Source organism: Brassica napus, chromosome A1 (genome assembly GCF_020379485.1).
Source record: "Brassica napus cultivar Da-Ae chromosome A1, Da-Ae, whole genome shotgun sequence".
Lineage (NCBI taxonomy): Eukaryota > Viridiplantae > Streptophyta > Magnoliopsida > Brassicales > Brassicaceae > Brassica > Brassica napus.
In genome coordinates, this window is record NC_063434.1 from 8,931,976 (window position 1) to 8,958,975 (window position 27,000).

Genomic DNA, 27,000 nt, shown 5'->3' on the forward strand with positions numbered 1-27,000 from the left:
TAGTTTATGTACGACTAGGGTGGACACTATGGAAAGCATTATCCACTTCCATGAGGTCATTGACAAATCAAAATTTGAGAAATATGGTACATGTTCTTTAGATTACAACTACATTTCCCGTTTCTATTATATATGTCTCGTGTAGAATGGAAATGCATCTTATTAACATTTATGTTCTATATTGTCCAGTTTAATATCACATAAAATAGCTTTTAAATTCATAATAGTATTTACTATTTTCAAATTTTGAATTTAGGTTAGGGTTTATATTTCCGTGTTGGAACTAGTGATTTGTGGCTATAGTTTAGTTTGTAGAAGATTGGGGTTGACATCGAAAAAGCATTAAGTAGTTCCATTACGTATAGGTTGGCATGTCTTTCATGATCTATACTATTTTGTTATATAGAATAACAATGCCTGTAACTTTTGATATTTCAATACGTTAACATATATTTTGTAACGTGTACTGCTATAATCCAATCATTTCATTAAATCATATGTTGTAAATAGAAACTTTATAAATTGTTAATGTGTCACAGAAATACACTACGTCACCTACTTTATAAATTGCAACTAGAAACTTGTTAAACGATAGGCCAGAACCGAATGGAATGTGAGCTAAATGTTTTGCATTAAATTATGTCAAAATCAATATTATTCACCTAATTTATCTCTCAAATCTGGTTAGTACGCAAATAAGTCCTTATTTAAATATAGGGTATGAAGTGACTAAGAAATAAAGAATAATAATATATTCTCTAGCGTTCTTAAAAAAATCACCATTCATGAGAAATAATTTTTCTTTCTCATTTCTTATCATTCCTTTTTTGTAAAGAAATAAAAAGTTCCGATTGGTGATCTTTCGGAGAACAAGATTAACGAATAGAAAAAAAAACGTATAGAAATAAAACAAAAAGAATGAAAAACAATGATTGTTCATTTTCAAATTTAGCAAGAAATTATTTTATTCTTTATTTTTCTACAAAAAAGAATAAGAGAGAATGAGAAGAAAAATTTATTCTCTCTAAATGATGATTTTTTTAGGAAAGATAGAGAATTGAATATTCTTTGTCATTCCTTGGTCACTATTCAAAGTCAAAAACAAAATTATTTCTTGTTAAAGTTGAAAAAAAACAATCATTCCTTGTCATTCCTACTATTCTATATTTCTTTCCTATTTGTTCAATTTGTTTCCAGAATAGTCATTAGTCAGACCAGTAATCTTAGATAATAAACTTGTATTTTTTTTATTCGTTCCACTTGTTTCCAAAATAGTCAACAGTCAGAATCATAATCTTAGATAATAAATTTCACAAGCTGTTGTTCTAATCTATATATAATTAATTAAGATTTTGTAAATATTTATTTCTATAAAAAATTGTTTTCTCTCAAATTTCGATAATATTGATAACTCAAAATCTGACTGTCTTTTAAACATTAACATATCATATTATAAATTATAAAAAATACATCAATAATCTTATATGTTTTATGAAGATTAAAGTTTTATTCGTATCAGCCTTAAGTATTTTTTTTTAACATTTAGACAAAAAGAGAAAGAAATCTGTTTTAAATAATAAAATTTAATAAAATGAAAGAAAAAGAGAGAACATGATTTTGTAAAATTAAATGAAAAGATATTAATGAAAAAGGGCAGTTGGCTAGGTTTATAATTTTGGTGTAAGAGAGAGAGAGAGTATATAAGGGAAGCCACGTTTATTATAAGTCCGCCTCCTAAAAACCCTCCTCTCTCCTTCTCTCTTATCTCTCTCTCATTTTCAAACCTCCAAAACTCCTCAGAAACATGAGCAACGACAAGGACAACTTCAACCTCGCCGATCTAACTGACGGTAAGGCTTCCCCTCCCCCCTACGACTTCACTTGCTGCGCTGTGGTTACTGACTGTTCTTCTTTTATTTTGATTTTGTTTTGTAGCTCTTAAAGACGAGGATCGTATTGGCCTTATGCACGCTCTTAAGGTGAGTTTTGTTTTCTCCTTTAAAAAAAAAACAGTTCTGCAATCGAAGAATATGATTGGTTTTGATTTTAATGTTGATATTAGAGACACCGTAAGGCGTGCCTTCATTTGATTTATTGGGGTTCAGTTGAGATTGTGTCTGAGTTTTTTTGTTGTTGTTGTTGTTGTTGTATATGTTAATCCGCAGAACAAGCTCATGGCTGGTCAGCATTCTGATGTGCTCGAGAGTCTGACTCCTCAAGTGAGAAACCGTGTTGAAGCCTTGAAGGAGATTCAGGTTAGACAAGTTTCTTCTCATATTATATTTTATTGAATTGTGTAGATTGATTAATGTGGTATCTGATCTTGGTTAGGGATATTAGATTGTGTTTATTCTCCTTCCTTATTTGAATGTCAAGTTTCAAAGTATGGTGTTTGCCTATTGTTTACCTGTGACTTCTCTTAACGCAGGGCAAGTATGATGAGCTTGAGGCAAAGTTCCGTGCGGAGAGAGCTGTTCTCGAAGCCAAGTATGAAATGTTGTATCAGCCTTTCTATACCAAGGTAATTGTTACTGAGAAAAAAAAGTCTTTTAACTTAGTATATTTGTGTATATATATTTTTGTAATTTTGTATATATAGTAGATATATTCCTAACTTGGTATCTTGTAACACACAGCGTTATGAGATTGTGAATGGAGTTACCGAAGTTGAAACCACTCCAGAGGATACGAAGATGGACCAAGAAGGGGAAAAACCTGCAGAAGGTAACTTCAGGAACATGGTGTCTTCTTTTTAAATGAAATTTTTTGGGAAAGATGAAAACAGTTTAAGATGTTTTTCATGTGTTCTATCGCAGAGAAAGGGGTTCCAAGTTTCTGGCTGACGGCCTTGAAGAACAATGATGTGACTTCCGAGGAGGTAAGCTATATTCAGTTTTGGTATTCTTTTTGTATGCAACTCCAGTCATAACCATGGAATATAACTCTAGCTTAATGTCCTTCATGTCAGGTCACAGAGCGTGATGAGGAGGCTCTTAAATATCTTAAGGATATTAAGTGGTACAAGACTGAAGAGCCTAAAGGATTCAAACTTGAGTTTTTCTTTGACTCGAACCCCTACTTTAAGAACGCTGTCTTGACAAAGTCTTATCATATGATTGATGAAGATGAGCCACTGCTTGAGAAGGCTATAGGGTAACTGCTTATGCTCTTCTGCAAATGTTGTATACTTCATGTATTTTGTGCCTAAGCTGAATATTTGTCTTTACTTGTATTATTTCCCTTATTTCAGGACAGAAATTGATTGGTATCCTGGAAAGTGTCTGACTCAGAAGATTCTTAAGAAGAAGCCTAAGAAAGGTTCAAACTCGAAACCAATCACCAAAATGGAAGATTGTGAAAGCTTCTTCAACTTCTTTAATCCTCCACAAGTCCCGGAGGAAGATGAAGATATCGACGAGGACAAAGTATGATATCTTTCTTCTGAAAAAGATTGTTATCTTTTTGTTAACGCATTTAGTAATAATGCCTCTCGTTCTTTGATGCAGGCTGAGGAACTTCAAAATCTGATGGAACAAGATTATGACATTGGGTGCGTCCTTTTCTGAAAATACTTGTTCTGTTTGGGTTATGGGTTTGCTTTTGAATGGTGGATCTACTTTATGAGTTGCTAACTATTTGATTATCCTTCTTGCTTTCTGCAGATCTGCTATCCGGGAGAAGATTATTCCTCATGCTGTCTCATGGTTTACTGGTGAGGCTATGGAAGGAGAGGAGTTTGATATAGATGATGATGATGAGGAGGATGAGGATGAGGATGAGGAGGATGACGAAGATGAGGATGAGGATGACGAGGACGATGAAGAAGACAGGAAGACTAGAAAGAAGGTATGAAGTGCTCCAATTATTGTTTTTATTCAACTGGTCCCTGCCATGTCTATGCTTACTAATGGTTTTGAAATTGGTTAAATTGTTTATGCAGCCGTCAAGCGGACACAAGGTATGTAACTGGCATTTGTCATTTTCATGAGTCACTTTACTCATTTCATGATTGTAGTAGGAATACATGTAGTTATCATCTTTGTTACTTTTGGCAGAAGGGAGGCAGATCTCAGGTGGTTGGTGACGGTCAACAAGGCGAGAGGCCACCCGAATGCAAGCAACAGTAGTGATGTCCTACTCTCTACTGAAGGAAAAAAAGCATGCTTAAAAAAACACATCTCTGCTCTTTCGCTGTCATCTCTGGTCAAACACATCTCTGGTCATTAAAAAATCACATCTCTGCTCTCATAGGACTTTTTTATCATTTAATTTCTGGTGTTTATTTTCTTAGATTCACTCAAGACTTTTCCATAGTGTTTATCAATCAATGAATTATTCCCTCTTTTGTTTCTGCCCTCACCATCTTTTAGTGAAAAGTCAACTGTTATATAGTAGTATATTTTAGGTAACACATTTAAGTATCATTTTTAACAAAAATGAAATACACATGACCCAAACCTGAAAAAAACTCGCATTCTAACACAATCGAGTCTTGAAGAATATGGCGTGTACTATATGTAGTGCGCAAACTAAGCTTCAGCCAATTGTTAAAACATATCTTTACAGAGGAAGTTTAGACATGTGTGTTTCTAAGAAGATGCCACCAAGAGGTTTCTTCGGCGAAATTGCTGCTTTGTGTGATGGGTACTTGTCGCCCGCCACAGGATTTGTCAATTTCTGAAGAATGTAAAATTACTTCCAAATTTGAAAGAAATACCCGTTTTTTATTTTGTTTTTAGCATTCTTTTTGTTGACCAAAAGAGAGTTTTCCAACCTTTTGTTCTCTGATTCGGACCAAACTAGTTTGACCAATCATTATCATTGTATTGTAATCTGAACGATTGTTATCTTTTAGTTTACCATTTTACTCTCTGTCATATACTACTGTTTATAAACCTTGACCATTTATTAGTGAAGAGTGTGAAGACCAAGGCCATCTCCAACAAAACATCAAATTTGGTGTGATTTTATTTCCAATAAAACACTAAATTTAATATTGTAATATTTTATTATGTTTCATTTAATAATATAGTTTAATTATTATTCAATTTGTAATTAAACATTAACATATTATATTATTTTTATTTTTAATTTATTTTATTGATAAATAAAATATTAAATTTTTATTTTTTTATTCTTATTTTCAAAATAAATCACTAAATGACTATTATCATTCATTATTTACAAGTAAAAATAATTATATAAATGTGATAAAATAATTATTTATCAATTAAAGATAATATATAATAAAAAATATAAAACTAAAACCATCAAATAATATATAATATTATTTTCAGTGTAAAATTTGGTGTTATTGGAGATGACAAAAAATTTATAACACCAAATTTGGTGTAATTTTAACACCAAATTTGATGTGATCGTTGGAGAGATTCTAAATGCCGGATGGCGGATGATTTGAACTATTACCAATTCAGTCAAGTCAAAATCTATCAAAATCAACTCACCTAATCCTCCCATTAATCGCATATTAAAACCTCCTTTTTAATGTCCAATAAACGGTATACAACTAACGCAAGAAATGTGATCCGCACGCATCAAAACTTCTTCTTTTTTGTTCTTCTTCGGACATAACAAACACACTGCACTGTCTAGAGAACATGGAGACATGCACAAGAGGGACCCACAATCAAGAACGAAAAAACCGCTTCGTTCAGAGAATTTAATTTATTTATAATTTTTTTCTAGTCTTTGTTTTTTTTTTTTTTTTTTTAAATGTTTTTTTTTAACGCTGATTTATTAGGATCTTACAATTATGATATAGGAAAGATTACATAGACGATTCGACAACCGACAATACTACCTGCCTTATGAAGACCTACGCCTAACTGCATCACCTGAGCCGTCCTATGAAGATCCACGTCTGGCCAGATTTACTTGCACCATGTTGAGATTCCTTGCAAGCTTTTTTCCTCTGTAGTCTGCATAATTGTTGAATAAACCGCTTCCTCCGGGACTTGAAATGCTAAATCATTTTCGAAGAAATTAACGAGATGCTCTACAGAGACCGTTTTGTTTTGTTTTGTTTTGGTTAAATAAATACGATTCATTCGGTCACTACTTATTGACGCCTTAAAACAGTTACACTGTACACATTCTTTGTTTCTTTCCCTCGGATCTCGACTTTATTTTTCAATTCTCTTTTGATGGCCACCATCGCTAGACTCTCCGGTTCTTATGAAATCACCAACGGATACAGCTTCATCGCCGAGTCCTCTATCGACAACCCCGCGGCGGAGTTTCTAACATCGCCGGAAGTTTCGGCGCTGCAGCTCCTCTCCACCTGCCTAGAATCAGTCTTCGACTCGCCGGAAACTTTCTACAGCGACGCCAAGCTAGTTCTCTCCGACGGCCGCGAGATATCCTTCCACCGCTGCGTTCTCTCGGCGAGGATACCCGTCTTCAAGAACGCGCTAGCAGCCGCCGTGAAGGATCGAAAACCCGCCGCCGTCGTCAAGCTCGACCTCAAGGAGATCGCGAGAGACCACGACGTGGGATTCGACTCGGTGGCGATGGTTTTGGCGTACGTATACAGCGGCAGAGTGAGGCCGCCGAGGAAAGGAGCTTCTGATTGCGTTGACGATGGTTGCTGCCACGTGGCGTGCCGTCCAGCTGTTGAGTTCTTGATGGAGCTTCTCTACTTGGCTTACGTCTTCGAGATACCCGAGTTAGTTTCTCTGTACGAGGTAATAAATAAAACACAACTTCTTGTCTCAAATTATAAGCAGTTTCATCTCTGATTTTTTATTTATTTTCAGAGGCAGTTCTTGAATATTATAGACAAGATTGTTATAGAAGACATCTTGGTGATATTCAAGCTCGCTAACATCTGTGGTGAGACATACAAGAAGCTTTTAGTTACATGCTTAGAGATTATCGCCAAGTCTGATATAGAGATCGTTACTCTCGACAAGTCTTTACCACAAGACATCGTCAAACGAGTCACCGACATCCGCAAAGAGCTCGGTCTCGAGCCGCCCGAGCCGGACAAACACGTCGTGAACATATACAAGGCGCTTGACTCCGACGATGTTGAGCTTGTCAAGATGCTTTTGACAGAAGGACACACGAGTCTAGACGACGCCTACGCTCTTCACTACGCTGTTGCACATTCCGATGTGAAAACGGCCTCTGATCTCATAGACCTTGAGCTTGCGGATGTTGATCATAGAAACCTGAGGGGGTACACGGCGCTTCACGTTGCTGCGATGAGGAACGAGCCGAAGCTGATGGTTTATTTATTGACTAAAGGTGCGAATGCGTCGGAGACAACGTTTGACGGTAGAACGGCTCTTGTGATTGCAAAAAGACTCACTAAAGCTTCTGAGTATAATGCTAGTACGGAGCAAGGGAAGCCTTCTCTGAAAGGAGGGCTATGCATAGAGGTACTAGAGCATGCGCGGAAACTAGGTAGGTTGCCTAGAGATGGTTTACCTTCTCTTCCAGCTACTCCTGATGAACTGAGGATGAGGTTGCTCTATCTTGAAAACAGAGGTATGTCTTCTTCCTCCTCATATAGTCATATGCCAACTGTTGTGTGCTCTCGTTACTAACGGTCGTTAGAACTTAGAACCATATTTTTGAACATTAGCATGTGCAAGTGAAACGGGCGAGTAGACTTCTAATATTTGTAAAACTCTTAATTTAAAAAAAAAAATAGATATATAAATTAGAGTTTGAACTTTTAAAATTTAATTATACTTCTAAATTTAGAGTCTATAATGACAAAAATATATAGATATAACTATTAACTTTAAAATTATACCATTTCTTGAACAAGGATAATTTGAGACAGCGCGGGCTCTAATGATAAAAGTGTACGTGTGTCTACTTTTCAGTTGCACTGGCTCGAATCCTATTTCCAGTGGAAGCTCAAGTGGTAATGGATATCGTCAAACTGGAGGGAACAAGCGAGTTTACAGCTTCTAGTCTCGACCCTGATCAACAAAGTTGTGCGAAGAGGACATCACTGGACTTAAACATAGCACCTTTCGTAATCCGAGAGGAGCATTTGTGTAGACTAATAGCGCTTACTAACACCGGTATGTATTGATTGATATTTTACTTTTCTTACTGTCAAAGAAGAGTTCAAGTAAACCTACTTGATGTCCACTTATGTCATCAGTGAAGCTAGGGAAACGGTATTTCCCACGCTGCTCTCTCGATCACTTTATGGACACCGAGGACTTGAATCATCTGGCTTGTCTAGAAGAGGACACACCTGAGAAACGGCTACAGAAGAGGCAAAGGTACATGGAACTACAAGAGACTGTGATGAAGACCTTTAGTGAGGAGAAGGATGACTCTGGAAAGTCTTCCAAAACAAGATCAGTGAGGTCCAATGGTAAGCTCTCTCACCGGCGCCTAAGGGTGGACAAAAGAGATTTAGAGAAAAGAATTTGCAGGAACAGGAAGGGGGATTCAAGAATAGAAAAGCATGTCACATTTGAAGCCGGCAACTAAAATTATGGTAAGTTTTGCCCACCCCAAGGTCTTTTGTAAGACTCTTCGGGTAAGTTTTGTTGTATATATGTTTTCATATATGTATTATTGTCTGTCTTTCTCATCTGCGTCAATATGAGGTTTGACCTTCACTTTCCATCCTGTGTATTAGTGTATACTTGGTGCAAGCGTATTTTGAACAAATGTTGGTCGTTTGTTAACCAGTGATGTGATTATATGTATATTTTCTATGTTGTTTACGCTAATACATGAGACTTGCGCGATTTAGATGGAAGAAGCCTTTCATACAAAGTCCACGAGAATAGTATGTTTAGTTAGCAGTCTTTAACAAAACATACCTGCCGTTCAAATTTTCATGATGTCTTTGTCACGAATCAAAATTGTTTATCTTTATTGTGACTGCACTACCTTTCACACTATCAGTATTGTATGAGTTCATTTCTGATACGACTTTGTAACAGCAGACCAGTTGTTCTATATATGTTCTTGGGTCCATATGTCTCTGCCTACTCTTGTCCCGTGGTAACTATCATTGTCCACGGACACCAGCCTCTTAGAGGTATGGTGATGTTGGAGTACACACAACACACTCATTCACGTATGCATATATTTAAATAATATGAAAATTTTACAATATTCTTATTTATTAAATTGATTATTTTAGTTATTAGATTTAAAAATAAATATTTTGTTATAAATATAACATTTTCTATTATCTTTTAGATATTTTTTAAATATTTTTATTTTATTTGTACGGATCGAATCGGATATCTAATTAAAATCATAAAAAAATTAAAATATCTGAACATCTAATATTTAGATTATTCGTATGAAGCGAATTAAATCAATTATTCGGATGAAACCGATAACAAACACTTCCAAAACTTTGGATATTCTAATGTGAACTGAAATATTTGGGATATTCCATATTTGCTCATACGCAACTGTAAAATATCTCTACGAAAATATCTGTGACCTTGACCATTGAAACATCTACAGCCACATCTCAAATATATACTTATTAGTTTCTTGCTTTAAACAAACCTCATGATATAACTGAAGACTTGTTTGTTTTTCTTTGTCACAATATAAAATAAAATTTGATCAGTTTGTTCCGTTGTACTTATCCAGTCACTAGATATTTATTTTTTCTGGATGATTAGTAGTACTTGAGCTTCATACATGTTTGTTGATCACACGCATGTGTATGAGAGTGAGAACCGTCGTTGTCATTAGTGGTTCAATAAATAGTAAACTGATAACAACTACATGCCCTACGAAATTTTTTGAAAGAAAATGTTCAGATTTGTATGCAGCAACCAACAAAGATGATATGATAATGATGAAAGAAAGTAACAGATAAACTAACATACCCATTTTGGTCAAAACAAATATAGTATTTAATCAAAATAAATTACTAGTATGTTATATAAAACAATTTAAGAAAATTAGATATTCAATGTGGTTTTGAGTTAAAGAAAAATATAATATTAGGATTACTTTTTAACGCAGTGCCGACCTAAAACGTAAAAGTGCAGTAGAAACCAGATCTAGAAATTACGAACACGACACAACTAGTTTGTCAGCACTCATTACCAAATCTAAAGACAAGCAATATGTGTCAAAATGACCAAAAAGCCCTTCAGACAAGAGTATTTCCATTTTTAACCAAAGTTCCATTCCGACAAAGGGTAAAACAGTAAATTTCGGATCAGTTGTTCTTGAGCATCTCTCTGTACCTGAGAAACGAATCCAGCCTCTGTAGTTTCAGCTGCTGCTTGAACTTGTTGATGAAATCGGATGCTTTATCGTCGACACCTTCTTCTCCTTCATCGATCGACGTCGTTCTCTCGACCCTCGTCGTCTCCGGGCGTCTCTTTTCTACTGCCTCAACCGCCTCCTCCTCCTGGCCAACGCCGACTTTCTCGCTAGCAGATCTCGTCATCTTCTTCACTGCCTTCTTCTTCTTACTCTTCATTGCCGGCTTACTCGACTCCGACTTCGTCCTCTCCGGCTTTGCGTCTACTGAGCTCTGTTCTGGCTCGGATCTATACAATGAAGGGAGCTTGATGGACTTTACCCGCTGCAAGAGAGACGGACCTCCGGGTGTAGGTTGTGTCGGTACGTTAGCTTCATCTTCCGGGCTCTTGACAACCGGGTCGACCCGGTTCGTATCTGGGGTCGTGAGTGCGTAGGCAGCGTAGTCTCCTGCTGAATTGTGTTGCGGGAACTTGAAGGAAGGCATGTTGAAGGATCTGACCCGTTGCAGGAGAGACGGAGGCGGGTTCGGGTTGGAATCCGACCCGTGGAAGTGGATCTCGGATTCATGGGAAGGAGAGTTGTAGAGACTGAAGTTGATGGACTTGACTCTGTCTACGAACGAGGGAGGTCTGCCTAACCGCGCATTACCATGGTTATGACCTGGACCGAACCCATCTTGATGAGGTTGGTGTTTCTTGGAACCGGAACCTAACTTGTTGGTGAAGAAAATGGTGCCAATGGTGAAGTTGAGGAGGAGGAAGAGAGTCGTCGGCGTTAACCAGCTGGCCAAGGTTGTGAGCTCCATAGTGTGTGTGTGTGTGTGTGTCGCAGAGTGAACGGTGAACAAATGGATAATATTTATATTAGATATTTTTGGTTGGGTTAATCATTAATATGAGCTCTGCGTAAGAATTGTTTTTTTTCATTTTATTGACTTTTCGGTGTGGGTCTTTTTTTTACCCATTTTCTGTGAGCTGGTTCAGTTAATTTGACAGTATATATTTATTGAAGTTGGCATAGAGTAGTATTGATTTATTGGTATGTTTTTCATTTTAATTGACTTTTCGGCGTGGGTCTTTTTTTACCCATTTATGTAAGAGCTGCTCAGTTAATTTGAAAGTATATTTAATGAAATTGGCATATATCAATTCACTATAATGTTTTTCATTTTTGTTGATAACAGTTTGGGACACTTTTTTATCTTTTTTAACACATTCAGACACAACTTGCTGGAGGGACACTTTCTCTCATGACACATCACATTATGGACTATACTGCCCTTCGCTGGCTGAACCGAACCATCCTTAGAGTTTTATTAATTTTTAATTCTGACTGGTTTGTGGGGACCAAACATAATATAAATTAGATTCCTGGAGAGCCGTTGGATGTCAATAGATCTAAGGGTGATGAGCTTTTGTGTGTAAAAGAAGTAGATTTTAATAATAAATTCATGGTTTCGCTGCTTTTTTGAAACTGGAACGAGCTACAGCTAGGAGGAGAAAGGTAAAATTTTGTGGACGGGTTTTTGAAAGAACATACTCATTTTCATCTAAAATTTGAAAATAATGTATCATATTTTTTTTTTCTATGGACGAGTTCATATCAAACATTTAAAGAGTTTTATTAATCCATATATTTTTTTTAGCTTTTTCTAAACCTACAATTTATATGTATGAAGTTTTTTTTGTGTACAAGGAGTTCGATCCAAAAAAAAGTATTGTGGACAAGGTTCCATGGACAAGTACATTTACTCGTGGACGGAAAAATACATGTTTGATTTGTGGATACAATAGAAAATACAACTACAAACACAGTGGAGTCGCTAGAACTTGAAGATTATCCAAAAATTGTACCTTTCGAAGCATTTAAATGGTTTTGGGGAGTTCACTTTTCAATATCCTTATTCCTAGAGAGTGCTTTCAAAGCATTTGAAGATAAAGAGCGGAGGGAGTTCACGTCTTCGTGTTCGAAAGAGCAGAGCCTTCTAAGTTCACTCGGGTTTGGATGAAAGGAGCCATGTCCGTCTAGACACCAAGACAACTCCAGCCACCAGTAACCACCGCCCATGTTCTCTTCAGAACAGAAAAAGTCGTTCCACCGCTCTAACCTCCAAACAAAAACCCAGAAAAAGATGAAAAAATGTTCAGACCAAAATTTTAATCTTTTAGTTCTAAACCTAAAATTCTCCGACGAAGACTCAAACTTTGACCCTTTAAACAGCAAGCGTACTTTGCATTTGAACAACCTTTATCTACCTAGGTTGTTGAATTTTAGAATGACCCAGAAAAAAAAACAAATTAATCGATTAAGTGTTTATTGACAGAGTAAAAATGTGGACATGGATGTATATAAAACGTGGACATGGACACAATTGATCAAACCAAAATGTGGACATGTATATAAAACGTGGACATGGACAAAACCTCCTGCTGCGATTTGCGAGGGGTTGGTTCCTCAGAAGTCTTGGATTTATTCTCTTTCTTATTTGGCTTCAATTTCGTCATGGTTTGTTTGAAGATATCAAAAGGGTTATCTGAGAATTATCGGGAAGCGGAGGAAGATGGGTAGAAAGTTGGAGAGGGAATCATGGAAACAAAACAAGCATAAAAAAATCTGGGTTCATGGTGTGATTCAACGAACGATGAAGGAAGAATGGAAAAGATTCGAAATTAGGGTTGGGAATTTGGGAAAGGGAAAGTAGATCTGAGTTTTGAAATCGGGAATGGAGAGAGAATATGTGACTCGTGACTTTTCAATAATAAGAAATAGTCTTTTCTCTTTAATTAATTAGATGAGATAGTTGGTCTAATTTGAGGGCATGAAGGACAATACACATCCATAAAGTGCCTGACCAGCAGAATGTGTCTATATGTGTAATTCATAAGTCATAATGTGTCTTAGAATGTAAAAATTTCTTTTTATTTCAGGCATCGATCGAGGTATAAACTTGAAAAATGCATTTGTCTATATAGCTCATGAATTCAAGATTTTGAAGGTCCAACGTAAAATTAATTGAATAGCCTGATGTCTTGGTTTTTGTATTAGTGTGGAGAAGATCATTTGAAATAATTAAATCCATCTCCTAAAGACAACTTAATTTTTAAATTGATTTGTTATAAGTTATAACCACTTGATCACTTGTCACTTTTAAGTTTTTAACTATAGTGACAATATCACATAGCAGATACAAAAATCAAATATATTTTGTTATTGTCAACACTCAATATAGTAGTAGCTATAAAATTTATATTCGTTTGATATCATTCACTATAAAATTAATAAGTTGATTAATGGGTGGTGGATTTGTAGTAGATGTCCCTTCTAAAAAGTTGAAAACATTATATGTGGATGGGTGGTACCACATTTGGACTCCAGTGAGCTTTCTATTTTTTTTTAACCAAAGTTATTAAATTTGGGAAATTAGAAGATCTTTTTTTTTTTGTAAAAATTACAGTGGACATTTTAATGTACACTTTACTACGGAACTTAGGTGGTAGATAGCCTTAATTCAGTGATTACATACCAGATTTGAAATATTAAATGTAACTGTCGTTAAGTAATTATTAATAGAATCTACTTTTGACAAAATTATTTAATGCGTTCACATGAGCCACACATGGATTCTGTGATACAAATATTCTTCTTCCTTTCATATTTCGTCTTCTATTATTAGACAAAAATTGGTCGCATTCTCATCTCATAAGCAACAAAATACTATGTTACAAACTAAAATGTCTGTTGCCAACTTGCCATCTTTGTAACAGATTGCAGTAGATTATTATTGCTAATTGTGGCAGTATAATCTGTCATCATACCTTTTATTGCGAAACATAATTTGTCATATACTTCTACTTTATTAAAACAGAAGTACACTTATATAATAACCCTAAAAGTTACATAATATTTACAGTCAATTGCCATTGAGAATTAAATTAATTTTACATTAAAAATAATTGTTTTTTCCACTTATTTATTGTTTTCCTAAAATAACTCAAACGAACCACAAAAAAAGGAAACATATTACTAATAAACTCAAACAAACTACATATTTTTAAATAAAGGAACAAACATAAATAATTCTCCTGCAATATCGACACCTTAACATTGCTTATTATATGAATCCCATCCTTAGCTTACGTAACCTGCACGAACATCAAATTATATAAGTTTTATAAGTAATTAAACAAAGAAAAATTAACAATGATTCTCACACGAGTTTGAACAATTTCAGTTCACTTAATTTCATGGTGGTGTCTGTAGCATATTTGTAACCACCTTATTATATTGAAATATTCCACTGACTTCCATATGTCCAAATAATTAATAATCATTATCTATCTTATTAAAATCTAATATTTTTGAATTGAAAATATTTTTCCCTAACAATCTTCGGAAAAAAAAATTAGAAATATTTGCAGAATTTACTAATTTGTTTCTAAATAAGATTTCCCCTTCAATTTCGGAACAAGGAATATATATATAAAATTTGATCCATAACTACTAAACAATAAACACAATATTCGAATTTCAACAACATATTCTGCATACTAATGCAAACAAGAGATGCCTTGCGAGGGTGGTTAAGATATTTCCTCAACTTTAGCGTTTTGTATTGCGTTAAAAAATTTGACCCACATACTTGCGGAACAAGCACAAGATTTTATCATTTCTTATTTCAAATCATAACCATAAAGATTTTACCATAATTTTAAAAACAAGAAACTGAATCAACGAAATATTCTTTTCATTTATTTCGCCTAATATGCCTTGCAAAATAAGCAAAAATATTTATTCTCAACTATGGTATTGTCCCTCTACTATATATTCTACCCGAGTATAAACTTATTCTACACATTCTTTTACGACTTACCTCACAAAAAAATCATGTCTGCTAACAAAAGATTTCATTTGATTAGCGATCTTAAACCCTTTAAGGATGTGTGGCGTGTTTAAGTGAAACTGATTCACTCATGGATACAAAACCCACCTTACGCTGATGAAACATTAGAAATGGTTTTAGCTGATCAAACTGTTAGTTCTACTCTTTGTATTTTTTTGAATTTTAGTAAAGTAGATCAGGATGATTAAGTGATGATCTAAGATAAATAACAGGTAAAACATTAGAAATGCCACGGTGTGATCAAATTATGTTACAGTAATATTTGTATTATGTGATGTATTTTTGTCATTATTTGTATAAAAATTTGATACATTATATAAGGTGTAAAAAATTTTAATTGCATTACGTAAACAGAAAAAAACACCCGCCCAGTCGGGCGGGTCCAGATCTAGTTATAGTTAATTAGGCCAATGACCAAACCTGTGAGAAAAACAGGTAAATTATAATAATACAGTAAATATAAGAATTTTTCTTACAACCATATGAGAATTTAGTAATAAAGTAATTTAAATTTTATCATTTGTACTATTTCAGGAAACGCAATTTCTTTTAATTTAATATGTTACTGGATGATATAAATATTTATAAAGTAAATATATTATAATAATTGATAGATATTTTATTTTTGGTTTAAAATAGTTTATAATTCATACGTATAATTTAAATTAATAGTTTTATATTGTTTTAATTAGACATGTGATTTTGGATATGTAATATTTAGTCGGTATGGTTATATATCGGATTTCATTCACTTCTCCGAATTCAATGATAATACTTTTTGTTTTAAATAAATTAAAATTTGATTATTTATTTATTTGCAGTAAGATTGGTTGTTGTCTCGAATATGTAAATATATTTTATTAAGATTATGTATAAAAAAAACATATTGTTTTGAGAGTGAAACCAAAAAAATAAATTAAACTGTTCGATTCAAATTTACATAAATGAATATAACGATAGTATTTGAAATCTCATGCTTATATAATTTACAAAAAACTAAATTATAACAATTTATTAATATTTTATTTTGCTTTATAATATGTTTTTAGTCATCTAGTTTATCAATACATTATAAATTTTATAAAATAACATCTTATTATTTTATTTAGATCTTTGATTTTTTATATAATAAATTAGATTCGTTGAATTACGCATTTTGAGTATATTAAATTACATATATTCTTTAACTTTAAGTTGTAGTATAGTTATTCTTGATTCTAAGAAAGTCGAATCTAATAAGTTTTATTTATATAGAATATTCGTGATATTATTAATAATTTTTTTTTTAAAAAAAATATTAGAAACAGAAGCAAAGATTGATAGGAAATTGAATAGATGAACAAAATTGATATATTTTTGAAAATATTTTATGTTTATTAGAATTATGTTTTAAAGAGATGATTTTTTTTTTAATATCAAGATTTTTTGTGAACTTTCATTTCTTTATGAAAACATATCATATATAAATATTTTTTTTGTTTTTAAATTCGTTTTAAAGCTTTATAATTTTTTTCTTCTTAATACATATGTTTTTAGAAAAGTAAAAAGGAAACTAAACAAAAAATCAAATTAATAATTACTAAATAAAAATTAGTAATGGTATTGAAATATAAAAAAAATTAATTCATTAAGGATAACTTAGTAATTAACTCTTATAAAAACTAACATGAATGCAAAACATAAAAGAAATTGACATATTAAATAATATATATAAATTTTATTTTTGACGTGGATGACAGACGTGATGCATTAAAATATACTAGACAGTAAAACCTGAATGTAAATACTAATTTCATGAACTGGACAACCATTTATACAATGCATACTTGAGTTTCATTGTAATGAATCATTTTTCTTCCATTGTTGTAATATTAAAAAAAAAGGAGTTGAATAAAAGAAAGAAAAGGAAGAGACAGAAAAGGGGAAAAGACAAACAAAAAGAAGTGAAGAACAAAGGTTAAGAAACAGAAGCCTCATGTGTTACAAAGAAAAAAAAAGAAAAGTCTTTTCTACACAACAATGCAAAGCTAGTGGAGGAGAGGAGAAGATCGTCAAAGCTCTTTCCAGAAAATCAACACTGAGATTAAAGAAAAGGATTACGACATGGCAAACAACACACAAAAACGCTACTTGAGGCATTACTTGTCTGGGTTGTCAAACGATTAGCCAATAGCATAACTCGTTTTAGGCGTATAGTAGTAGTTTATTTTGCAAATAAAGAACTTGCTGATATGAACATGACCAAAGAGGCAAAGGACTGAACGTTCAGTTTAAGAAGACGGGAATGTGGACAAGAAACACACAAGATATTGTGTTGACTGATTGCTGATATCTTCTTAAAAGTGACCAAAGACCGTTCACCTCATTAGTCATTACTATCTAGAATTTATATTCACAAGAGGGAAATGAAGATAGAAAAGTTATAAGCTGAGAAAAATATTCTTTATACACTCTGTATTATATGAATAGGCACAGGACATGAGCCAATATAATAATTTCCAGTATATAATATGTACATACAATCTGTATTTTTGAAATTTACTTGCACAGAACTTTATCACAAGCAGCTTTTTTATCCTGAAAAGATGGACTCAGAAGCTATTTTCTTGGATGTTCTTCTTACAAGAGAGATCCCATTGGGGTCACCACCCCACTCCTCAAGTACAACTATTAGGTTCGCAGATGGCTTCAGCCACGAACGAGGTACATGGTACCTGAAAACAAAATATTAGACTTGGCCTAAAGAAAAAGATTAGGTGGTTTTTCCTCACTCACCATCTTTGAGAAGCTTCTCCACAGTTACTCAAACATTTATTCTCGTTGAACGTTCCAGCATAGCTGCAGCGTTCGCATTTCCCACGAGCTTTATATGCAGGCCAATGACGTCCGATGTTCTGACCATTTATCCAAACTTGGCCTTTCCCCATTGTGTTCATGTCCAAAGCCAATGGTTCATTGCCTGCTGGTGTCTCAAAAGTAGACTGCAAAAAAGGATAGTTAAATATTTGATCTAGCTTTGTTGGTAAGCATGATCTCTAGGTTTCTCTTACCTTGTACCAGGTCAAGGGTTGTTTCTTGGCTACTAATGGTCCTTCTTTCCATTCCACGGTGGAACTCCCGGTTACGGTATGAATGCTCAGAGCTTCACCCTTAGTACCAATCTGCTTGGATCACACAAAGAAAAACATTGGTATAATGGTTGGTAAGATGCAGAAGCATCAAAGTCTAGCTATGTGCTCTTGAATTGACCTTGTAGGACCATTTCCATTTAGACATGTCCCATGTTCCGGAGTTAACTCCCTCCAGTGTGACTGGGCCAAGAACACCACTATTCCTAGTCTCATAATGCAAGCCAACGTTCTGTGAATAATACATGAAGGCAGCAACGCTCAGACTACATTAAGTTTTATGAACAAATATATATTATTCATCAAGAGAACTAACCGGGAGACCAACTGCTATACTTAACAGTGCAAGTTTGTTGACCCCTGCAGCTAGTTTTATCTTCTGGCTAAATGTTAGCTTTGGTTTCTCCAGTGATCCATAAGCAGTTCCTGAAACAGAAAAGCTTTTTTTTTTAAACAGAAGAGAAAGACAAGCTACCATGAGTGTGTTTGGCCTATCTGAATCTTACCTGCAAGCTGTCCATTAACGAATACACTAAGAGCATGCCCAGCTGACCCAATAGTAAGAAGAGGGTCTTCACCAGTCTTCAAGAACTTCTCATCAGCACTGATTGTAATGCTGATTATATCCACAAGCAAAACCAACCATGAGTTCCATTCCATAGAGTCAGTAAGATAGTCAAGAGTTTCTAACTATTTACTCACTCTGTCAGATACCAAAAATAGTCAGTCTTGTCTCTGGTGATGCTTATCTGTTCCACAAGCCCATCTTTGGCAAATGTACCATTATAATTTGGAGAAGGAATCTCTTCGCTGTATGATCCCCAAGATAACTGTGTGTCTGTGGGAACCATCTTCATGTGTATACTTGGTGCACGGACCTGTACCTTGTAACACAAGTCATTCTCAGTGATCTCAACAATGTAACGTGAGTGATAAGCTTTGAATGTTGGTTTACCTTTGCAGTGTTGTAATACTCGGTTTTGCAGTTAGGTAGAATACTAACAGACCACGGAGGTAGGTCATATGTAGATCCCCCGAAGGAGACTCTTGCAGCAGAACTAGAGTTGTAGTTTGAGAGAAAAGCAGCACAAGATGACTTGGATTTGAACACATGAGCCTAAAAAAGAAAAAAGCAAATAAAAAGGTAAATAATCTTTGAACTTTGTATTGCTTTTGCATTGCAGTGTATTCATTACTTCTTGTTTATCGCCGAGGGATGTGACTGTAGGATCAACAGAGACCAATGCTGGCTCACAGAGCTTGATGACCTTATGTAACTTCGTCAAGTGACTATACTTAGGTTCTCTCGGTAACCCTTTTGAACACATAGCCCAAAAAATGCGTTAAAAAATGTTAGATATAGTTTGTTACCATTGTGTGTTTTCAGGTGATGAGAGTTAAAGCTACCGTATTCATCGAGCGGAGCGTCGTAGTCATAGCTAGTAGCCATGAACTCACCGGCTGTTCTGTCGAAGTTCGTTCCTCCGTGGTACTGTTTGACAACATCTCATTAGACAATTAATAATCAAATCTTGTTATTAGGTTATCTCAAGAATAAAGAATAAGAAGGTACCATATAGTAATTGATGAAGGAGCCACCGTTCTGTATGAAGCGAGCCACAGAGAAGGCAATGTCTTCGGCTGGTCTGTATGGTACCGCACCTCCAAACTCCGTGAACCTGGTAAATTATTTTTTGCAAATTCACACAGAAATTTTACTTTTTTGTAATAAAACATACTTAAAATAATTTGAGTTTAAATATTTATAAAAAGTTGATTGTCTGTTTAGATATTGTTAGGTTGTGTGACTTACCAACCAGTCCAGTTTTCTGTCCACATCTTCGGCTTGTTGTCTGAATTTGGTTTGAAATTCTCACAATAGTACCCATTGCATGTGTTTATCTATTGCGTAAATACAGGGAAAAAAAAAGGCAAAACGCAGTAGCGGTGAATAAATGTGACAAAAGTTTGAAAAAGATAGTAACTTTCTCAAAAAAGAAAAAGAAAAGGATAGATGATTAGAGGTATAGAATACAAACACAAAAAGAAATTCAATAATTCAAACATATGAATAAACAAACATCTTCTTTTGCTTGAAAGAAAACATATACAATAATGAGAGGTATGTGTATTATTAAGAGGAAAAATAAAACAAGACAAGAAAATGTAGTAAGATATTCAAAAACGAAACTTCAGCTTTGCTTAAAGAACACACAACTAGACAGAAAAAAACTAAACAAACTTGTCTTTTTCTGAAATAATACAAGAATAATTAGGTAAATCAATTATAACATATGAGTTAAATTATTTTCTTTCTTACTTTTAAATACACAAAAACGAAAAATGTTATAAAAATATAAAAATGTAATAAATATAGGGAGATAAATAAAGAAGAAAACACATACAATGGAGTCAGGAGCATCATCTTGCTTGCACATAATCCATGGGACACCTGTGGAGAGTCCTTCTGCCATTTGAGCTGCCCATTTTGTGTATGCCTTTCCTGGTGCTCCTATCTCCCACTCTATTGGTCCATACTCATTCTCTATCTGCCCATTTTTTTCATGTTTCCATTTTTTCATGTTTTATACACAAACAATAAAAATCTAAATTTGAACATTAAAGAAGCATTTTTGGTTTATCTAATAACTATAGGAAACATACAAACCTGTGACAGAATGATGGGTCCTCCTTGGGTCTCAAACAATTTTTCTTCTTTCATCATCCCCACAATCTTCTCAGTGAATTTTTGCATTGCAGCCTTTTCATCATCACATCAAATGTTTTTCTAGTTAATAAATTATCCAGAGAGTGGAAAAGTTCTATAAGAGGAAAATGAGAGAGTTTTAGACCTTGAAAGGTTCATTGTCAGTCCTAAATGCCATACCGGGAACATATTTGAGCCAAACAGGAAACCCTCTACAACCAATGAAACATATTTTCTCAGATAAATATTTTGATAAAAAGAAACAATTCTACAAATTTTATTTACATTAACACGTAATTAAATTTACCCAAAGTTCCATTCGGCACAAACGTAAGGACCAATTCTGATATGAACATACAGACCAGCTTGTTGTACCAGCTTAACGAACTTGACCAGATCATATCTGTCCTCAAAATAGTACTGAACCAAAGAACAAATAATAAGCATTAGACAAGGATCGAGGGTTATGGTTTTGGTCATGGTCTATGAGTGAAAACAAAAATTAAATAATAATAATTTGGTTCATTTTGTAAAATTACTTGTCCAGGAGAAGGTTCATGCCCATTCCAGAAAACGTAAGTCTGTATCACATCCAAGCCTCCATCTTTGGCCTTCTGTATAAGATCAGGCCACATCTGCATATAGAACAGAGCATTCACAAGATTTTTAATTATCTTACACAAAAATACAATTTTGTAATGAAATAGTGTAAACTACAAGCAAAACCCATGTGCAGAAACAGAGAAAAAAAGCCATAGGAAAGAAAAGAAGAAAATAACATTTAGTTCTACATAATCATACATATATCATAAGAAATGTTTTTGGTTAAATTAAAAATGCCGAAGAATACCTCAGGTGTGCTTCTTGGGTAGTGAATGGAGCCAGATAGAAGGATCCTTCTCTGACCATTGATGATCACGGCTTTATGATCGTAAGTGACCATTGCTTTAACTGAACAAATCAACAATGAACAACAAATAATACCCAGAAAAACCCAAGCCTTATTCCTAAAATTCAACCCCATCTCCTCCGTTATTTGTAAAAGCAATTTTTTTCTAAGAAATTGGTAAAGAAGATTCCACCTTAAACTTTAGGTATTGGGGTATTTGTGGGTTTGGAGGAGGAACTCACGAGGTTCTTGAAGCTATTTATATATGGTCTCTTTATATATTAAGGTTAACACACATTATGCCATCTTATTTTATTATATCATGTTTAGACACAATTGATTAGAATGTACTCGTTCCGTTTTCAATATGTGTCACTTTGATATTTTTACAAGGATTAAGAAAATTATTGGAATGTATTTAAATTATTATTAATTATATTTATTTGATCAATTGTATTTTTAATAAATAAAATTATTTATAAAATTAATGCAGTTTGCAATTAATTTGCAGCTGAAACTAAGTATAATTTGTGTTGAAATTTTAAAATGACATTTTTATGTAACAAGAAAAAAATGTTAAGATGACACTTATTATAAAACAAATGAAGTAATATTTAAATTTCACATTTAGTTGTTACATTTAATAAAATATAGTTTTCACTCTAAATTTTGAATTATACTCAATAAACATTTAGAAATTTGAATACTGAAAAGGTTGTAAAGCAGTGCCCATTAAAACATTTTGAGTTGACCAATTAATTTCACTTTACATTTTTCTAAATCATAAAATAAAATTTCGATTAACTACTTTTATAATTTTCAAACATTTAAATTTTACACTAATCTATGAGTCCTTTTCTAGTATTTGTAAATCCAAATTTGGTTTTCTTGTTGTATCATAGAACTTGTATGTATAGATTATTAAATGCATGTGTTTCTTTTTATGACGTCAGAATCCATATGTTCTATTCTCCCAATACACCAATATTGCTGCTTAGGGCGGGTGACTTTGAAGTTGAACCCTTAGTAGCTTGTCAGTTACCAGTTGCGTAGTTTACAAATTTTCATTTCTTTACGTTCTGTATTCTCCATTTTTAAATTTCACTTTTATATCTACCATTGAGCTTTACCACTTCTTATTTTTGTTAAAAAAGATTATAGGCTTTATATATAGTATTCAAATAACCAAACCTTGCGCCACCTTATATATGAGTTCTTTCACATTCCATAAAATCGAAATTGGATAATTTTCTTTCTAAATAGTTTGTAAAGATTTTAACATGCTAGTTTCATATTTATATAATTCAAATTTATGTTGACTTATAGGATTAATCTCATAAGTTGAGCATTTATTTTGCAGATCGTAATGAAATCATTAAAATGTGTGATATATTGCAGTTGGTGTGGTCCGCGATCCAAAGTAAACATGTTGAAGACTATAGTAAAAGTCGGTTGCACTAAAGTATATTTTTATGATGCCAAGCTATATGATCTGACCAAATTAATTTCTATATGAATGTAAGTTATGTTAATGGTTAAGTTTTATACTTAAACAAGTTACTTCAGCTAGGGATGAATGTCCCTTGTACAATAAAGACCTTAGGCAAAGTTTTTAAAATGGGATTGGTGACACCTTTTTTGTGAACAGGTGACGCTTTTTGTTTCACTGAAAGAAACAAAAATTTTACCTCATTCAGTCATTTTCATAAAAATATGTACGTCTAGTGAAAATGAAAATGAAAATGCATTAATGGATAGTGAGAATATAGTCATAAATAAGTATGAACAATGTGAAAACGAAAATAGCAAAACCTATTTACATTCTTGAACTCGATGGACACAGACAACTATATACTATTATGAATTAAAATCATTAAATCAATAATTGATGTTATGCAATGAGGTTTAGTTGACATTTGTAGTTGGTTGAGAAAGTCAAGTAGCCGCATCCCATTGACGTAACTTTGCTAATTAAAAAGGTTTACCTTCCAGTCTTCCACTGCCGACTCGCCACCCAGAGACTGCCACGTGGCTCTAATTAACCAAACCCTACTAGCACCACCCTATCCAAACCTCCCAACTTTCACCAACTAACCATTGTGATTTGTGACAGATATACCGTTACTCTTTGTTTATACAAACTTTTATACTTTCCCTTGTCTTGTTTTATTACTCTTTGTTAGACATATATTTTCCATGTCTTGTTTTATAGACATATATGATCTCTAATCACTATAAAGACTCTGCTGGAAATATATAATCTCTAATCGCCTATCCTATACATGTCTTGTTTCCAAAAACTAAAAACTAAAATTCAAAAATTATTAAAGACACAGACCCAAAAAATTCAAAAACTAAAAACTATTTTTTACAAAAAAAAAAGGTTAAAAAACTAAATAAACAATCATAGCCTAAATTTGTGTTCCCCGAAAAACTTCCACTCGATTCCTTATACGTAGATTGGAATTTATCCATCCAAATATGGTCCCAACGGGCTCAAATTTCTTTTAAGGCCCGTTAATATCACTCTTTGCTTTTTAGTAATATAAACCCATGTATGTCCAGTAGCAACTAAAGAATCGTCAAAATTGTTAACAAAGCTCATATGTTTATGTTTTTTTTTTATTATTTTTAATAATCCTATCGGGTCAGAAAGAACACACTTAGTGGGAAAAAACTTGGGTTCACCCCCTTTGGTGAATTCTCTAATTTACCTCACCCTTCTACACCAATTAAAGTGCCACGTAAAATTAACAAAAAAAGGAAATAAAATTATAAAAAAAGAAAACAGATGAGAAAAAAAAGACGTAGCCTTTTAACAAGAAGAGAACGTGATCTTTTGACTCATCTTTTAGGTTTTCAGCTTCACATCAATTCCCAATTCACATATGAAGAAGATAATGTGATATTTGATTAATAATCCTACGACATATTGGTATATCTCATCATCAATTCCCAATATATCATCATGAAATAAATCCTAAACTAAACCGTTAGATTCTAAATCCAAACCAGACTCTAATCCAAATTTACGATTTAAATTTAGGATCTACAGTTTGGGTTTACGGTTTGAGTTTAGGGTTTAAGATTTGGGTTTAGGGTATAGGATTTGGGTTTAGTGTCTAGAGTTTGGGTTTACAATTTAAAGTATATGGTTTGGGTTTATGGTTTAGGTTTAAGGTTTACGGTTTGGATTTAAGGTCTAGGATTTGGGTTTAGGGTATAGAATTTAGGTTTATAGTCTATTTTTTGGGTTTAACGTATATAATTTGGGTTTAGGGTCTAGGATTAGGGTTTAGGGTATAGAGTTTGGGTTTAGAGGTTTGGATTTGAGTTTAAAATTTAGGGTATATGGCTTAGAATTTAAGATTTAGGGTTTAGGGTTTAGCTGGAAGCATTAGTATCGTTAAAATTAGCGTTTTTATTTTTTGTAGCTATTTTTTATTTAATTTATTGTTTTTTAATTAATAATCTATGTGTCAATTTAATTGGTGTTAAAAGATGGGGTGAATTTAAAGGTTCACCCTAGGGGGTGAACCTAAGTTCTGTCCCACTTAGTGTCATAGAGTAAACAGGCTATTACACTGACCCAAATTTAAAATACTTTCCGATCATCTGTTACGATCCACCATGTAAACTATTTGGGTCGAAACCCAAATTCAGACTGGCTAATTGATGATAATTTAGTTCCAGAGAAAATTGAACCCATAAATAATATGGATACACACCAGACTCAAAAAAATTGTCACTAGACGACCACCACTTAGTTAGCTCATATGTATATATTAATAATTGTTCTTTATTCATCGATGTGGTAAAATGGAACACGAAGAAAAATGGCTTAATTTTTTTAAAAACTAAAACCATATTAAAAAATTAACAAATACGGTTTTTTGGTTTACGGTATAGATTTATTATATTAATCTGAGTTTAGAACTTCTGGGTTTGGCTTTTGCGGTTTAATGTTTCATTTTTTTTTAGGATTTAGGCTTTAATATTTTAGGATTTACAATTTAATTTACAATTTAATTTTATACTATGTAATCATTTTGAAAATATGACTTATTTTGTTTTTTTTTAATAAATATGACATATTTTCTTAAGAGTTGTTGGATTTTTTTAAGCACATGTACGACTCTTATGCGAACGATTAGTACGATATTATCCACTTTGGTGCTGAAGACAAAACCAACATGAATTTAGTTTTGGATTTTTTTCCAAAAGATCTCGTACTAATCAAAGTTAAAATCCATTTATATAAACATTATTTGTCTAAACTTTCAATATTGGACTATTGTTTGCATTCACAACAAGAATCCCATAAATCCACTTAATTCATACGAAAATTTTATTCGAAGTTTGTAACTTTTTGGTTAATAATTTATCAAAGTATGAAAATTTTATATTAAATCCAAATTATTATATAAACATTATATTTTAGTTCATATTTGCTTGATATGTTATTTGTGATAGTTAATTTATGTATATACTGGGAAACATATTTTCTCTTACCATAATTTGTGGACTATGACTGGGAGAGAACTGCATCAAAAGACGAAGTTCCTTCTTCACACAGAGTCCAAACTCATGATCCTTTGATGTATTTACCTGAACACCACATACAAACATTTCTCTTATACGTTAAAGATTACTCTGGACAATAGCGAAGCAAATCTTAGAAAATCCGGTTTAATTAATGAATGAAATATATGTGATAATGAGGTAAAGATTAGATGACAATACCGAAGAGAAAGAGAAGTGTCCCAAGACAGATGATACGGTGGTGAAGATCAGAGAGGTAATGGTCCCTTTTGGGAAATCTTTAATATATAAGAAACCAAAAAAAAGAGACAAGTCGTGAAAAGTACCAAAACGTTGGACATGACCCCAATTGTTCTGACATTCACATATCTATAGATATACGTACAACGTCATGTGTGTCTTGTTCCTCTCAGAGTGTCACTTGTTGCCTTGTTGGAGTTTGTGATCCCTATGCAGCATACGTATCCCATCTCTCTATCGTTTATTTTTCTCATGCCACTTCTGTTTTCTTCCTAAATACATATCTATCTGATTCTGACTTCATTTATTGTGATTCAGATTCTATTCTTCATGTAGTTTTCCCAGTTGCCCT

At 33.4% G+C, this 27,000-nt stretch overlaps 4 protein-coding genes across 6 annotated transcripts; 2 read left to right on the forward strand and 2 right to left on the reverse strand.

The window, feature by feature from the left end:
* Positions 1-1,646: 1,646 nt before the first annotated feature.
* Positions 1,647-4,355, forward strand: LOC106444446 (nucleosome assembly protein 1;1). The gene is made up of 12 exons (XM_013885919.3): positions 1,647-1,850; positions 1,936-1,979; positions 2,166-2,255; positions 2,429-2,521; positions 2,637-2,724; positions 2,817-2,878; positions 2,969-3,153; positions 3,251-3,425; positions 3,507-3,550; positions 3,663-3,846; positions 3,941-3,958; positions 4,056-4,355. Exons 1-12 carry the CDS (start codon positions 1,805-1,807, stop codon positions 4,125-4,127), a joined length of 1,101 nt encoding a protein of 366 aa, XP_013741373.2. The 5' UTR covers positions 1,647-1,804; the 3' UTR covers positions 4,128-4,355.
* Positions 4,356-6,050: 1,695 nt separating this feature from the next.
* Positions 6,051-8,744, forward strand: LOC106444435 (regulatory protein NPR2). The gene is made up of 4 exons (XM_013885908.3): positions 6,051-6,704; positions 6,777-7,512; positions 7,857-8,060; positions 8,144-8,744. The coding sequence occupies exons 1-4, from the start codon at positions 6,165-6,167 to the stop codon at positions 8,479-8,481; spliced, it is 1,818 nt and encodes a 605-aa protein (XP_013741362.2). The 5' UTR covers positions 6,051-6,164; the 3' UTR covers positions 8,482-8,744.
* Positions 8,745-10,014: 1,270 nt separating this feature from the next.
* LOC106444423 (pathogen-associated molecular patterns-induced protein A70-like) lies at positions 10,015-11,103 on the reverse strand. Its single transcript, XM_013885899.3, has one exon. The coding sequence runs from the start codon at positions 11,045-11,047 to the stop codon at positions 10,193-10,195; it is 855 nt and encodes a 284-aa protein (XP_013741353.2). The 5' UTR covers positions 11,048-11,103; the 3' UTR covers positions 10,015-10,192.
* A 6,445-nt stretch (positions 11,104-17,548) lies between these two features.
* LOC106444407 (beta-galactosidase 12) lies at positions 17,549-26,747 on the reverse strand. 3 transcript variants are annotated; one of them, XM_022717050.2, is made up of 20 exons: positions 26,610-26,747; positions 26,379-26,474; positions 21,828-21,928; positions 21,517-21,612; positions 21,285-21,397; positions 21,123-21,189; positions 20,939-21,031; positions 20,676-20,819; positions 20,084-20,172; positions 19,844-19,949; positions 19,678-19,762; positions 19,467-19,585; positions 19,226-19,387; positions 18,973-19,154; positions 18,777-18,886; positions 18,587-18,696; positions 18,392-18,502; positions 18,193-18,303; positions 17,918-18,123; positions 17,549-17,856 (listed from the first exon to the last, which is right to left on the reverse strand). In XM_022717050.2, exons 3-20 carry the CDS (start codon positions 21,918-21,920, stop codon positions 17,715-17,717), a joined length of 2,139 nt encoding a protein of 712 aa, XP_022572771.2. In that variant the 5' UTR covers positions 21,921-21,928; positions 26,379-26,474; positions 26,610-26,747; the 3' UTR covers positions 17,549-17,714. The 3 variants fall into 3 exon arrangements, with proteins under 3 accessions (XP_022572771.2, XP_013741344.2, XP_013741337.2); XM_013885890.3 differs by lacking the exons at positions 26,379-26,474; positions 26,610-26,747 and having other exon boundaries at positions 18,973-19,148; positions 21,828-22,112; XM_013885883.3 differs by lacking the exons at positions 26,379-26,474; positions 26,610-26,747 and having other exon boundaries at positions 21,828-22,112.
* Positions 26,748-27,000: the final 253 nt, after the last annotated feature.